Source organism: Amaranthus tricolor, chromosome 13, assembly GCF_026212465.1.
Source record: "Amaranthus tricolor cultivar Red isolate AtriRed21 chromosome 13, ASM2621246v1, whole genome shotgun sequence".
Taxonomy (NCBI): Eukaryota; Viridiplantae; Streptophyta; class Magnoliopsida; order Caryophyllales; family Amaranthaceae; genus Amaranthus; species Amaranthus tricolor.
In genome coordinates, this window is record NC_080059.1 from 3,636,077 (window position 1) to 3,653,362 (window position 17,286).

A 17,286-nucleotide genomic window follows, 5' to 3' on the forward strand; every position below is an offset into this window, starting at 1 on the left:
TTAATTTCTAATATTATACCGGCCAATAAATCATTTAAAAAAAAATAATTAAAAAAATTAAAATTTTATAATATATTATATACTCTAATAATATTACTAACTAAATTTGATAAAAAAATTTTAGATTCAGTTTTTTCAAAAGTAATAAATTTGACTTTTAAAAATTTATAAGATGAGTTTAAAGTATATAAATCAATGAGTTTATGACTATAACTATTAGTCAAAAGCTAATTAACCGTCAATAATTATTCACCTTAAAAGTGAGAGTATCAACTAGACTAGTTAAACTTCATCATTTTCATTTTAGACGTTTAAAAATAAGTGGTGTTCCTCATTTCCTCCAAATAACTAAATTGATAGTAATAGATTGAAAACTAGATACATTTATTTATAAGTTATCCGTTCTCTTTTATTTCAATTTGAAAATTACAAGTAGACTTTTCTTTTAACATATCCGATCTTTTATTTTCATCACCTTATTTTTACGCAAATTATTTAATATGATGACTAGCTATATCTACAAAGATTTCCATGATTCTAAAATTTGGTGGGACAAGGTGCTTTAATTATGTGCATGGAAGAAGTTGATATAACCCTGGTTCATTATCTGCATGCAAGAAATTAACATAGAAAAGTATGCATAAGTTTATGGATCATTTAGGACGATCCTATCTGTGAATATTCATCCATTTCAAAATTTGTCTTTAATTAAAGTGCCGTCTTTTTGGGCGGTTCTTTGCTTTGCTTGAAACTTTGTGTCTACGTTCATTTAAATCATTCCATACTTTCAATCTTTCATGCATTATACATTCATACTACATTGCAAATGAATAGTGCATGTTTGGTTCAAGAATACTGCCTCACAAATCACTTTTTTATTGACTTTTTTATTAGATTATCTTTTAGTTTCTTGGTTCTTCTAACAACTAAAATGTTATTCACGAAAAAACTATCATGAGAAATAAATTTATTAGTTTTTAACTTTTTGATTTTTTTCTATTAAAGCCCAACAGCTAATAATTACATTTAATCAGGTATTTAAGTTATAATTGACTTAAATAACAAGCTTATAAATTAGCAAATCAACTAATACTTCTAATTTAAATTTTCCAACAATTCCAACTAATAGTTATTTTTCAAATTAACATATTCAAAATCTTATTATGTGATTTAATATGTTCTATTATCTATTTGTAGAAATACCAATATAATTGTTATGTTTTAATTGTATAGAATAATACTACTCTACAAACTAATAAATTTACAAATATGACAAGAAACGTTACATAAATAGTATAATCTTAATTTTTATCAATTTTATAGTCACATTTGGGACGGAGGGGTATATTGTAGGAAAATCGATATGAACAATTCAATCTTTCACCCATCTATTGTAAATAATCTCATATTCAGATTATTTTTTAATAATTCAACATTTGCCCATAATTTACAATCAACATAACCTTTTATTACATAATAATTAAACCTTTATCTTTAGTTTGCTATCAACATAATTTATTAGTATGCTGACAATAAATTAAGGGGAAAGGTTAATTTTTCCAAAAATAATTAAAAGTTGGAATTATTCACAATAGATAGTAAAAGATTGGATTATTAATATTAGTTTTTTCTATATTGAGTGCAATACTTAACAACAACGTTTTATAATGCTTTTATATATATATATATATATATATATATATATATATATATATATATATATATATATATATATATATATATATATATATATATATATATATATATATATATATATATATATATATATATATATATATATATATATATATATATATATATATATATATATATATATATATATATATTGTTAAAGCAAGTGCCAATAATCTTAGTGATGACGTTCATTTTAAACATATAGTCGAACATGCTTTGTCTTGTACTTTAGAGAGGGTCGATAAAAATGTGTCGAATATGGGTGGTTTAAGGTTTGGAACGGTTGATGAGAGTTGTTTGATCGAAGCAACAAGAAGAGGAACAGGCTGTGTGTGGCTCGACCAACCGCTCGATCGAGTGAGGTCTTGCTCGACCGGTCGAGCGGGGGTGGCTCGGTCGAGCAATGTGTGCAGAACAAGTCAGTAGCTTCTCTGGAAGCTCGCTCGACTGAGCGAGGTAGTGGCTCGGGTCGAGCGGAAGTTCAGAAGGCTACATTGGATTCTGTTTTCATCAGAATGTGAAGTGACTATGCAATTATGTGGTGCATTACTTCTATTGTTTATTGTAATGTTTATTGTCATAGTTAATTAGGAAGTTAATTGGATGTTAATTGTGAGTTTATGGTGATTTATGAGGGAATACTAAGGGTGATGAATACTTGGCTATAAATAGGATTCATCACCCATAGTAACATTCACCACAAACACACATATTGTTGAGAGGGCTATTGCATTGTTAGAAGCTTGAGAGTGTTCTTACTTTGCTTTAGTATTTGTGATCTTGAGAGATTGTTCTCAAGGTAAGAGAGTTTATTATACTTGTAATTGTTGAATTCATTATAATAAACTACATTTGAGGGGGAGGTATTCAAGATACCTCATAAACACTTGTGTTCTCATTTTGCATTATAATTTTCATTTGTTTTTCTTTGTTGAACCTCTTTGAGGCTTGCGCTTTCATATATATATATATATATATATATATATATAGCTAAAAATGGACGGTATGGATAAAACTGTAGAATTACTTTGAAAAAAAAGTACTTCTACAGTATATATCGTGGTATATGAGACCATCATAATAATGCAAAATCTCTAATGAACTTCTCTTGCATTTTTCCAGGGAGTAATAAACAACTTATATTGTGGCCAAACTATCAGTTAAGTTTTTAATTGATTTGATTTTTTAATATGGTATTAAATCTCTGTTCAAGAGTATGCAAAATAAGTTGTAAATAGTTTCATATTATACAATATCAAAATATTTGTAGGAGTATTTTCTAAGTTTTTTTTTCTTCCTCTAAATAATAGTGTGTATTTTTATATGTTCTAAGTTGTTTTTTTTCTTTATATGAAATATTTCAAGTCTCTTAGTTTGTGTTTGAAAGTCCAATTGCTCTCATGCTACTTTATGTATATATACAAATCCGACTTAATTTATATAGGAGTAGTTAATTATATCCTTATAATTTTATAAACAAATAAATTTTAATTTTTAAGAGCAATTCTTGTATGATATCATTTCACAGTAAGACTGATTTAAACAATGAGTTTAAATTAAAAAATTGGCTATTTAAATATTTAAAACAGCAAGTCTTGTATGAAACCATCTCATTGTGAGACTGACTTATAAAATAGTTCATCAGTAAAAAAAACATTTAAAAAAAATAAAATCTGAATTCACTCTTATACAGAAAAAAGTATTTTTACAACTAATTTGGATTGGCCCAACTGAAATCATCTTATGATGAGACGACCTCAAATCTTCAATAAAGAATTAAACATGCATCCATAAACGTAATTCATATATATTTTCATGTTTGGGAACGATGATTTCATTTGGAAATTTGGAATTAGCTCAAATTTATTGTCTGGCAAATCAAAAATTTTCAAATTTGAATTTGGATCAAATCCCACCATTGTTTTTAAAGTAGTTAAAGTTGAAAATTTAAGAATAAGTATCCAAACCTTATCATTCTCAAATTCTTCATTTATGATTTCATAATTGAAATCCATAATTTGAAATGAAATACTTGTTCCCAAACTACAATAGTAAAATAGTCACACAAATTATTGTGAGAGACGGTCTCTCCAAGAGACACATTAGATATATGGGTCATCATCATCATCATCCTACCCAGTGTATCCCGCTCATAGAAAAATTAGATATATGAGTCAAATAGCCCAATTAATACAAACTAGAGAGAAATAAAAATATAACTAGACGTCTTATTTTAAGATTGTCTTTTTAAGAGTCAACGCACCATGACCATAACATGAAGTAGGTCCTGCTTATAATCGGCCGACATCAAATAGCTGACATCGGCTCAATTGGAGTAACATATTGTTATGGCCCAAAGCCCATTCCATATCTAAGTCTCTCATAAATGCTTCTATATGGCTTCTAAAAACTTCCATATTTCCATTGTAGAAGATTCTAGTCTTGCCTTTTCAAATACTTAATCTTCTCCATTTTATATTACTTTTATCCATGATTTTAGTTTTTTAGTTAAATTTTTCTTGGTTTAATTTTGAGGTGTCCGTTATTTATTTTATAGTAGATAAGACTTCAACAAATGTTAGCATAGTTGAATGTGAATCTACTTTAAATGTGACAACTAAGTTTATTTCTAATTATCTACTTTAAAAATTATGGTCTTTGAATATTAGTTTATCATTTAACTTTTTGGACCACAATGGTTTTACCAAAGTTCAAAATTAGTGTATATTTTTTTATATGTTCTAATTAATTAAACATTTTAAACTTTTGCGAGAGACCGTCTTTTGGTGAAATGGCTACAAAACAAGAAATACATATGCTAATTTGCTAATAATTTGTATTATTAAACTATTTAACCAATCTTTGATGCGCATTTCAAGCAATTAATTGAGCCATAAATAATGCAAAGATTATAGAAGTATTTCGTATCAGATTCATTTATGTATTACAATCTTAAAGTGAAAATGAAAAAAAAAATGTTTTTAAGCATGTATAAATGGCTTCTATAAAGATGATAGTTGAATTATAATATTCATCTATTCATTTGAGTCTGCATTATACGATTTAAAAGATTTCAAAACAACATAACAAGTATATGATTAAAAAATATATGCTACCTTATCTTGATGGATCAATGGATTATGATGCGTCAAATCTTTTGTTGGCAAGTTTGTATGATGAAATTATGGCTGATTTTGTTTTGTTATTGATTTATATCGTTGCATTAAGGAGCAACTTTGATGGGATGATTAATGATGATATTAAGATGTCATGTGTTTTTCTTAATCATTCAAATTAAGTTCTTAAGTGTACTTAGACACATGCTTTTGGTTGCTAAAGAATACAACTAATGATTGAGACCCCGATGGCCGATATACATGCTCTATCAAAGAACACAATCTAGCAAAGGTAGCTAGAAATGAACAAATTTTCGAGACTTTGGGCCAAAATACATAGCAAAGCCAGAAATTGCGAGTTTCAAAAGAAAATATGTACGAATTAAGATTAAGATCAAAATCGTCACTAAAGAGTGTTTCCAACAAATTTATGTAGCTGGTTAATCTAAACAAAAATGGCATCAGCTAATTAACAATGCCACCTTCGGGCCAACACGAACATAGCCACGAAAGGTAAGAGCCAATAAAGTAGACAAATAAACGAAAATACACATACGATACAAGAAAATGGTACTCCTAGCATGTCGATTATCTTATAAGATCTTTGACGACTAGAAGGAGAAAATGTACGACACTTCACAACTACGAATTCGAACCAAAAGACCGAAACTTTGCTCCTTGATCTAAAAATCAGAGTCTAGCAAGATGGGATTCGAGAGATGCAAATATGTACACCACCTCTCGGAGGCCAAACTCTTAAGCATATTATAATACGATCATAGGTTTGGAAATGGAAAGATATGATCAAAGGTTAGAAATTCCATCTATCAAAAAAAAATGAAGTGTCAGATTAGCCTAATACTAACAAGAATTTCTATCCGGCATCCCTACCGTCTTGAACCAGAGGAATCGAACCAGAAGCCATCTCCGAAGAACTACATAAAGAACACGCAAGCGTCAGATATCCGTCATAGGCCATTTACCTAATTCACGAGTGTAATTTGTGCGAAAAAGCTATCAAAATGATTACTTACTCGGGCGACAGAGAAATGGGTTGATTCATCGCATATGTCGGAGCATTGTTGAAAACATGAATCGAAATCAAACCCTCGTTTGCTGCAGCTGCTGCAGGAGATCCCTGAAATTTCCTAGCTAAGCTATTTCCAGAGAATACACCTGCAAGATCAAATCCTAACGACGTTTCAGATTAGTTTAGAGTTTTTTTGAGCGACTGAACATTGTAGTCACGATATAAAGTTGCGAGGTTAGAAAATTATCCGCGGCCTAAAAAGAAGCGTGATCTAAAGTGCAAGAAGGTTCCAACGAATGATTAGTATAAAATAGATCCAATAATCTTGATAATACACGTTTAATTGTTCATAAACGGGAAGTTAGTGGCAGAGCCAATACATGATCCTTCAGCCATATATAATGAAGAAAAACTACCAATTACAAAAAAAGGACATCAAATAGAAGAAGCTGGTGTTAAGGGTTGGAGATGATATACGGGATCAACTGTCGCATAGACGTGCCCTATGGCATCATATATGCGAACTCATGTAACCTGAAAAATTGGAAAGAAAATTACACATAGTTTGAAGCTAAAGACATTTGTGAATTACAACGCAATAATTGAACTAGTAAACTAAAGGCACAAGACGGAAAATGTAGCAAACCTATGTTACTTGGACTCGAGTACTGATGTCGGATGTTGATACGTGTCCAAGTGTCGAATACATATAAATATTCAATTTTACGCCTAAAATGAAGTGTCTAAGCGCCATACTAATGTTTGAGCATCAAGGATCAGACACGGGTACGTGAAGCAAAATAAAGAGTCCAAGTAACATAGCAGCAAACAAATGACGAACTATAATTGGGGTATAACACAGAAGAACATTTCTGTGGTAGGCTACATTTACTTGTGCGAGTAAAGAGTTCAGAAAGCAAAACCACAACCTTCCTTTTTCCTTAAACAAACGCTTTGCAACTGATCATGTGCAATGCTTTCACTACAGAAGACAAAGAAGTTCAACATTTTCCAAATTATATGTCATAATAATGTCATTGAAGCTTCAGTGTGCTTCTATTTGAACAACCAAATCTTTATATGACCGAAACAACACTTGAGCAACTACCATAATAAACAGCAGAACTTTCATTCTCCGGGGAATAATGAGATGAAGCTCAAAAAGTCTATATTCTATAAATAGCAGCCTAACATAGATAACGTTAGTAGAGAGACTTTCATTCTCGGGGGCATTGTTGAATCTCAAAGGTGCGGTGCACCTATCTAAAAGTCTCACCATAAATTAGCTTGAAACAGCATTATAAGTGTATGACTAGCTTCAAAATTTATGGCGAAAGTACACCTCATAGTGCTCCAAAGTTTGTAGTGATAGCTGACAATAAACGTCAACAGCTTGCTCAGCTTGACACAAAACAACAAACACAGTAAGAGAGCACCAAACGACGTTGGATAATTTTCAGAAAAGGATTACCATTTGCCGTTCAGGTTTCCACTTTCCACATATTAGGTTTCACAATCAACAGGCTATCACAACTTTTCAAGTTATGAGTAGGCCATCAAGTATATATATGTTAGTCAACCTCTCTCTAATTCTTCGATGTGGAATCACATATGGGTTATTTTCCAGCAAAATCTTCAGGAAACAAGGATTTGGTGTCTTTAGAGGATTTCCTATCTCTAATTAGCATTCATGTTTGGTCATATAATATATCAATCGAATCGAATCAAATCATGCATCAGTAATTTCAAAAGGCCTCCAAGAGCAGGCCCCTTCATTCGAAAGAACAACATGTCAAACAAGAACAAGCCAACAGAACAACAAATGCATGAAAAGAAGCTGAAACTCTGAAAGTTCCAATCCAAACCACTATACCTTGAAAGACTATAATGAGGAAGAACAGAACAGTTATCACCAGTGCAGTTATGCTACTACCAGAAGCAGGTCGCTTAGCTTCTTTCATCTTCCTAAACGCTTTAATCCGTTCAATTCTAGCCCGTTTCCTCGCAGCAAGCTCTGAAAACTCCTTCACCAATTTCAGGTCAGATGGAAACAACAATGGACCATTAGGAGGCCGAGGCGGTTTCGAAGCATTCTTCAACCCCACCTTTTTCCTATGCTCATTCGGATTCTTCTTCTCTAAAAGAACAGCAAGGTCTCTAACTTCTTCACCTCCCAAACGTTTTTCAATAGGTAAATCTACGCCCCGACCGCCAATATCACTCGGTTTCAACAAACTATCCCTTAAATCCATCTCAGTGACATTGGTTGTCAATCCATTATAGCTTGCAACCCCGCCTTGCGCCCTAATCGACGTTTTCCCCTCTTCCTCTGAGGTAGTGCCACCATATTCAATATCAACCAAACACTCCCCTTCTCTAGAAGCCATATGGTGACAACTAATGTATTTTAACACCTACAATCTTTTTCTTCTATATCATATAATATGAAAAGTACTTAAACTAAAGGCTTATTGTTATAGTCCACTAAAACTTGTATTAATCAATTGAAATCAAAGCCAAAAAAACAGAAAGAGTAGTAATTCACCCACTTTATGTCAAATTCAATTACCCTTTTAAGGAATGAAATGGACGATTTATTTTTCAACAAACAAAATAATCAAGGAATTTGGGAGATCCACCTCAATCTTTGGCTGATTATTGGCAAATTTAACCCTGCACCTCTAACTACCCAAAATACCTGCAACATTATCCAGAAGATCATTAAACACAATCAATTTAACACCAAAAAGATTCAATGTTTGGCACAAAATTGAAATCATAATGAAGAAAAAACCCATCTTTTTTCCTTTTTTTGAATTTTTTTTGTGGGTAGGTAAATGGACTGCATTTAAGCATTTTCCCATTACTTGTACTTAAAATAGTTTGGAAATCAATACAAATTATTCATCAAATTCTATTAAGCTAACCCAAAAAATAATTCTCCCAGGATTACATAACAGAATAACACCCAGATATAATTTATTTAATTTCAATAAATTGATAAAAAGGTGCAATAATCACAATGCCCAGAATACAAAATTATAAATTGATAAAAATCCCAGAAAAAAAAAAAGGAAAAAAATTGATAAAATAAAGAACATTTGGATAAGAAGAATCTACCAACCTCATAGGAGCAGGGAATAAAACCCTAGATCACAGGGAAAAGGAAGCAGAAAGAGAAGATGAAGATGTATTTTAACAAAAAAAATCCGGAAATTTAGGATAAAATTATTGGAATTAAAATTAGGTTCTCCAAAAATTTAGCTTCTTTGTAATATCATCCCTTCACTTCATCTATCAATAAAATTTCAACTCCAAAATCACAAAATTTTAAGAAAAGAAAAGAAATTCCACAAAATAATAAGTAAATAAAAGGATAGATTTATGTAGGGATAAAATCAAAAAATGTGACATAAAAGGACAAAATAAAATTTGAAAAAATTGTACTACCCGAATGGAATAAAACCAAATAAAACGGATTGGATAATAAGGAAGACGACAACAACAACCACCAAAAATCAAAAAAAAGGAAAATAAAAAGCTGTGGGTTGTTATTGCTGTTTATAAGTCATTGGTTATTTGAAAGAAACGTGTCAGATTAAGCATATTTTGGCTGAGTGCTGACCGCCGATAGAGTTAAAAAAGGACAATGTACACGTTCGAGTTTGCTTGACGTGTCAACGGTTAACTACAAAATTTTACCATATCTATGTAAAAAAATTACAAATTCTCAAACAAAACCGTCATAAGATGAGTGTGAATGTGAGATGAATTCTATTAGGTTTTACATACTTTCTATTCTATCATATTTGTTATATTTGACATTTTATGTAATTCAATGTGATAATTTTAATTATTTATATATTAAATTATATACATCTAAAAATTATAAAAACTTAATAATATGAAAGTATGCGATTAAACGATTCAAACAAGATCCCACTTGACTATATTTTTTCTTACACATTGACCGCAATATATAAAATAAGCTTGAATGATTAATAGTGATAAAAACCCTTGTGTAGCGACTATTTCAGAAACGGAGGAAGAAGTATAGACTAATTTATTTAAAGTAATCACTTATAACCATTATAGTAACAAATAGCGAGAAAATAAAAGTGCATAAAGGATGATTTGAATAAAGCAACAAGGTGTACAAGACGTGTCTTGAATGAGGCACGAGTTGTAAGGAAAATGTCTTGAACGAGTCAAGCAAAACAGAAATAGTAAATGTTTGGGAGCAGGTGTTTGTTCGAGCACTGTGGGGCAGAGGCGCCATTAGATTTTTGGTTCATAAAATAAAAGAGTTAAACTTATGCAACACTGCATAAGTTAAAAAATTCATTTTATTTTGTCTTTTCTTTTTCCAAACTATAACTAATGATCATTTAAAATTACATTAGTTATGATTATGATTTGACATGATGAATAGGATAAAAGGTTGATCAAATTATTTAAACTTACAAAGATCACCACACTTAATATGATTATATTTATTTACTTGAAAAAAAATATAATTACATTTATAATTTATATATAATTAATCATATGATCATATTTATGATTAATATTATCATATACTATAAACACATTAAATAGGAGTAATATTTTATTAAAATTATGTTAATAGTTTTCTATAAAAGAGAAAAATACCGAAAATAGCAAATTTGCATCTTAATTTCATGTCATGTAGAGTGATATAATAACTGCTTATATAATTTAAATTATAAATACTTTCTAATATACTATTTCAAATTGTTTTATACTCTCATTAACAACTGTTCCGAAGACATATTATTGATTTGATAGAGATGAAAGTTTAAGGGCAGAAAAAGATTTGTTTGGGACGACAAAATAGACGAACAATTACAATATGCCTTCTTCCATAATCATACTCACCACTCATAGTAGATAAAATTTTCACACCTACGTCATCTGGATATACATTTAAATTTATCTTCATCCATTATGAGCTACTAAGTACAGTGGACTAGTGGTATACCCGTCATGGGTATACCACCTTATATTTGTCTTATATTCACTCAAAATCCGCGTTATATACTCTAATTCTAGTTTTATTAAAACCATTTAATGTAATAAAATAAAATCAATATCCTCAATTTTTTATCTACAATTTTTTTGAAATATAAAATTTATACGAGGCGAATAGATATGGAGTAGAATGAATAGGTATGGGACAGGGGCATGGGCGGGGTTGGTGGTATGTGGCGGATAAGACCTCATACTCACAACCTACTTACTACTCCATGACAAATAAGACATTTTATACACATATCCACCCACTACCCACCAAATTTATACTTATAATCCGTTCAATTAAAAAATACACATAGAATCTATATAATTTTATTCGATTGTCACCCCTATTTCCAATATATGCTATAACTATTAACGCGTGACAAAAGAACAAACATACTAAGTTTGTAATCTGATTAACTATTAAAAAATTAGTGTTAATATCGATGATTAAACGGTAATTAGTCCCAAAAACAAGACAACGTTGGAAGAATATACGCTTAATAAAAAAGTAAACGTAGGCTGCTGAATACTCGGCTTTAGTTGCCGGCCAAAGGTTATTTAATTGACCACTAAAAATAATAAATATATATACTACAGAAGTATTATTCATGCTTGACTATGAATTAAATATCAACTCATAAACTAATTACTCCTTTTCTACCTTATTGATATACTCATAAAGAATATTTATTCTATTTAATAGAGAGAATTTTGTATATTAGTTTCCATCAAAATTCATAAAATAAAAAATATCAATTTGAAATTTTGTTAGATTCGTTTTAATGTATAAAACTTTATTAAATTTCGAATAGATGCTTCAAAAACCATAAAAAAAAAATATACAGAAACATTAAATAGAAAAGAAGGTGATAGTTTAGAGTCTTAAAAAATTATAGATTAACCTATTAATCGAAAGTCTTTTTCATTTAGCTTTATTGTGGTGGTAATGTTCCCAGTGTCTTCTTACTTTGAGGTTGTCTTATCGATTAATATAATAACTTATTTAAGAGGATTATACAATAACAATCACAATTTAAATTAATGGGTTTATAGTTCGTCTTGTATGCGACCGTCTCATCATGAGATAAGTCTATATAATTAGTTTATTTATGTAACTGTTCACTTCAAAATTGTAAATAATCATCTTAATGCACTAAATATATATGTACCAACCCAATAGAGATGGTCTCATTTTGAGACCGACTGATTTAAGAATTTGTGTTATTACTAATGTTACAGCTACTCTTGTGAGAGAAAGTCTCTCAAAAAGATGACCTTACAACAAGAAACTCACATTATTATTATCTCTTTAATTTGTAATTGAGCTATTTAGTCCATTTATCTAATATATCTCTTGGAGAGACCATCTCTTACAATAATTTGTGTTAATGTTAATTTACTTAAGGCAGAATTTATAAAGAAGAAAGGACATTGATATAATAAGCAGGTCCTTTTTTTTTTTAGAAAATTTGAAATGATTAAGACAAATTATCAACAAAATGAACCAAATAAGATAAGTTTTAACTTATTTCCAAAAGTAAGCGTGAAATTCCCAAACCTGTGGTTTAGAGCTGTTCACAGTTAGTAACTGCGAATAGGTCAAAAAAACACAATAGCTGTTCGCAGTTACTAACTGCGAACAACTTTGACTTTTTTTTGACCTGTTTGAAGTTTGACCTGTTCACGATGAAAGTTGCGGTGCATATTTGTGGAGCTAGTTGTTCGCAGTTACTAACTGCGAACAAGTCAACAAAAAAAGTCAAAGTTGTTCGCAGTTAGTAACTGCGAACAGCTATTGTGTTTTTTTTTACCTGTTCGCCAAATTTCACGCTTACTTTTAGAAATAAGTTGAAACTTATCTTATTTGGTTTATTTTATTGATAATTTGTCTTAATTAATTCAAATTTTCTTTTTTTGGATGTACATGTGTTGGGCCAGAAAATTTTCTTAATGGGCCATGTCAAACTAAAAAGGTAACAGGTCAAACCAATCCGGCCCTTTTTAATATCTTTGTTTTCTAGAATGTAGCTTACTAGTTACTGTCGCCATACTACGCCTTTCATATACAAGTATACAACTATATTTTTGAGTTTATAATTGAGTTTGATCCATTACCCCTATACTTTTGTTTTGCTGTGTTTGTCATTTAATTGATTTTATGTTTCGCGATAGATCGTGTGATTGCTCGTGATTGAAATATATGGATTATGAGAATACTTTCTACTTACCAATGGTAGTGCTTTTGTAATTACATGTTGTAATTGAATGTATATAAATATACATTAAATTTGTAACAATTTGTCTTATATCGTCTAATGAAAAATTAATTAGGCAAATTTATTGGGAATATGATGATTTTGAAAACTGAGAACCAACAAAAAAAAAATATATACACGGCCTTTAATTTCACAAATTGAAAGAGACTGTCTCTAATTGGGTTGACGTATTATGTTTAACAAACAAAAAATATTGTGTAATTGCACGCTTACTCGGTAGGTTTTTTGATATCCAAGTAGACATTTAGGATACTCAAATAGGGGTTTTCAAATCCCTATGGACATACCTCAAACTTCTACTGGGTATATCCTAAATACCTAATTGGTATATGCCTTATAGCCTAAATACATACTTGATATACCTCATACACCTATTTGACAACTCAAATACTTACTTGGTATACTCCAAATACCTGTTTGGCATATCTCAAATCACTACTTGATATATCTTAACCCTTACTTGATATACCTTAATTTCCTACTTAATATACCTAATCCCTACTTGATGTATATCAAATTTCTATTTACTAACCTTTAAATTACTACTTGATATACCCCAAATCTCCACTATAGTGATGTCCGTCTCTTAAAAAAGCGATATCTCAGAAGAGTTATTGCTTGATTTTTCCATCGCCTATCCACGTATTATCCTTTTATCGTCACCAAATTACGACTAGTAACACTGAACACCTCCACTTCCCATAATCAGTCATTAAGGTCCATCACCTTTACCCATAATCATTAGATTCCATTAATTCTTTCAAACACTTCTACTTGATTGTATATCAAAAGTAAAGTATTTCCACCATTCAAAGATTCTAAACTTAACTCGGTTTCAACCTTTATTCTACTTCTTGATTAAGCAAAGATTAGCCATAACCCATAAACCATGTAAGAAAAAACATATTTTAAAACCGAGAGTCTCACCGACATTAACCACTTATTTCCTTCGATACAATTATAATTTATCGTCTTTCATTCTCAGACCCTAACTATCGGGTCTATAAACAGAAATAAAGAATACACTTGATAATACGATGATGTGAAAAATTATGCTAATTTACAACTCAGAAGCATTCATTAATAAACTGTAGTAAATTACATTGATAGAACATACTCTTTGTTAATTTTACATAATACTAGTAAAAATACAAGTCTCCTAAGTGACTAAGTCCTAACAGTTAACTTAAAGATTTTGAGCTTCTAAACATAAACAGTAATCACCATCCAAACTTCCCAAATCAAACTACCCACAAACAAATGTTAGAATCCATACCATTTATCTGCATCAAAATGTCAAATTGTTGCCATTAAAATTTACTTTTTTTTTCAAAATAGTGTAATTTGATTGGACTTAATCTCAATTTTGAACCCAAAACAATCAATTTTCCACCATTTTCAGTCAAATCAAACAAAACCCATATCAAATTCATGAATTGAGATCATTCTCATTGGAATTTTTCCTAATAAGCATAAAATAACCCAAAAGAGCACAAAATGCAGCAACAAAATTCCCTTCTTTAATCAAGATCTTAACCACAACCCCAGAAATCTCAGCCGTTAATTTCTTCCCTTCTACCACAAGATCTTTCCTTCCTCTCCCACAAAAGGTAAGCAATACAAGGATAGTAATCCATGTAACCAGCATCGCCGGAATCGCCACCGCCAACGCCGCCACCATTGACATGACTCCAAACACAGCACCCAACATCACTGACGCGTATAAAGCCGCCGGCCACCCTTTCGCCGGCGATGAAGGGGAAAGAGTTGCTTTATACCAAACAAGAATTGCTTTAAGCATGTTCCAAGATGAGTATAAAAGGATGGTGTAGACTAAGACAAAGAGAGAAACCCACGTTCGTCTTTTGCTCATGATTCGGATGATTGTCATATGGGTCGGGTTTGGGTGGGCGATATGTTGGTCGGGTTGGGGTTGATGATTTGGGGTTGTTTCCATATTTGAAGGGTAATTTGAGCTAACTTTTTGGGTGTTGCTTGAAATGGAGGTTTAGTAACGAATTGGTGGGATGGTGTCAGTGGAATTGTCAAAATTGAAGAAATTTGGGGCAGAAGATTGATTATGCTAAAAACAATCATCTAAAGGACGAAAAAACCCTATTTTTAATGGGTTGGTTGTATTTTTTTTAGTTTGGGGCTGCGAGAAAGCGAATTGATTTTGAGTGTGGTCTGCTCATTTTGGGCGTGTGCACTTTGAACGGGAGAATGCAAGGAACTCAGATGGTTTTGGCTTTAGAATTGGGTTTTAGGGCGTGTGGCATACCATTGAATGGTTAAGACTTCAAAGTAAGACCAGGGGTAGAAGTTTAATTTGTGGGTTTTAAGGCATGTGGCAGAACATTTAATGGTTAAAGGTTAAGATTTAAGGGGGATTGATTTAGGAATAATATTGCCCCTATAATTCCTAAGGCCAAAACTAATCGGTTATGACTTATGAGGGGGTTGTTAAGAGATTATTTATTCTAATAAATCATAATTTGGTCTTGTAAGGACTTAGCTCACACAAAAATAGTTGTACCAAGTACCACCTAGACTTAGAAAGCATGAGTTAGAAAGTTTGTGTTAATGACTTAGTAGAGTGGAGAGTGCGGGTGTAGGTTAGAAAATTAAGTGACCAATGAGAAGTGGTATGCAATGGAGGTGTTTGACAAATTAGCTTATTGGGCAATTTTAACTTATTTTGATGTAAATGGAGGGTTGGTGGTCAAATCAGCTAATACTAATGTTTGGTGAACTAGTTGGTTGAAACAACTTATTAATATGAATAAGTTGTTTTCGAACAAGTTGCTCATAGCAACGGATTCAAAATCAGTTGGTCAAACAAGTTAATAAAATCAACTGGTCAAATCAATCACTATAATTAGCTACCAACTATCAGCCGTTTGCCAAACACCCTCATAATATTTATGAAAATAGGCGGCTTCAAATAAGCCAAAAAAAAATTCCTAACTTGTATTTGTTCTAACGAGAACTTTTATAATCTAATTTTCATTAGGTTGAAAATATTATACAAGGAAATTCGATATTTTGAGATATTACATATAAGGATGTATTTGCATCTTTTGACGTGAAATTTTATTTGACTGTAAGCACATAGTCAAAGTCTAGGATAAGGATCGATCACTAAATAGCTTAGGTTAATGTGTAACTATTAAATTCTAATGATTACACAAGGAGTAAGACAATTTGGATATCAGGAATTCCTAGTATTGCAAATGATTATCATTGATAAATATTTTATTGAAGAAATATGGATTAAATATTAATTATTTTTTGTTTTATTTGTAGCAATCTCTACAAAACAAAGAGTATAAGTTTCTTAGGAATTTTGTTACTTCAACTCAAAAAATACTCCTAATTTTTTTAAGGCACTTTCCCACTTATAAGCCCTAAACTTAACTAGACCGAAATCAAGAGAAAATGATGAAAAAACGTCCGCGCAAGTTTGTGCTTCATTCCTCAACAATTTTGAAAACTATTCATATGATAAGACTGAAAGGCATTAACCAATTAGGGTGAGTAAATAAGAAGGATAAATGGGTGTTTGGTAAATTAGTTTATTGCTCAATTTTTGCTTATTTTAATATAAATAGAGGGTTAAGTGGTCAAACCAGCTAATGCTAATGTTTGATGAATTAGCTGGTTGAAACAACTTATTGATACGAATAAGCTGTTTTTAAACAAGTTGCTTCTAGCAGCGGGTTCAAAACAGCTGGTCAAACCCGTTAATAAAATAAGCTGGTCAAATCAACCACTATAATCAGCTATCAGCTACCGACTATCAGTCATTTGCCAAACACCTTCTAAATAAGGTACAAATTAATTCCAAATTATTGTTTGAAAGAAGAAATTTACTTTAATTGAGATAAGATTTGATTCTCTAAAACTTATTATACTTAGATTAAACTTATTGAAGCTCATTTTACCTACTCATTGAAACTTATACTTTTAATCTTGAAACCTTTTACATTTCATGAAAAAAAAAATATATTCATTATGTTGATTTAAAACGTATTTAATTTTAGATCTAATAAGTACACAAAAAAGTAAGTCTTAAACACTACTCCTTCCAATTCAGACAAAAACTAAAACAAAACGTTATTTAATTTAT

General features: G+C 30.8%; 2 protein-coding genes across 3 annotated transcripts; both read right to left on the reverse strand.

The window, feature by feature from the left end:
- Positions 1-4,781: 4,781 nt before the first annotated feature.
- Positions 4,782-9,376, reverse strand: LOC130797993 (uncharacterized). 2 transcript variants are annotated; one of them, XM_057660812.1, is made up of 4 exons: positions 8,966-9,329; positions 7,715-8,539; positions 5,846-6,002; positions 4,782-5,746 (listed from the first exon to the last, which is right to left on the reverse strand). In XM_057660812.1, the coding sequence occupies exons 2-4, from the start codon at positions 8,226-8,228 to the stop codon at positions 5,686-5,688; spliced, it is 732 nt and encodes a 243-aa protein (XP_057516795.1). In that variant the 5' UTR covers positions 8,229-8,539; positions 8,966-9,329; the 3' UTR covers positions 4,782-5,685. The 2 variants fall into 2 exon arrangements, with proteins under 2 accessions (XP_057516795.1, XP_057516796.1); XM_057660813.1 differs by having other exon boundaries at positions 4,786-5,746; positions 5,846-5,987; positions 8,966-9,376.
- Positions 9,377-13,863: 4,487 nt separating this feature from the next.
- Positions 13,864-15,579, reverse strand: LOC130798630 (uncharacterized). Its single transcript, XM_057661693.1, has one exon. The coding sequence runs from the start codon at positions 15,112-15,114 to the stop codon at positions 14,587-14,589; it is 528 nt and encodes a 175-aa protein (XP_057517676.1). The 5' UTR covers positions 15,115-15,579; the 3' UTR covers positions 13,864-14,586.
- Positions 15,580-17,286: the final 1,707 nt, after the last annotated feature.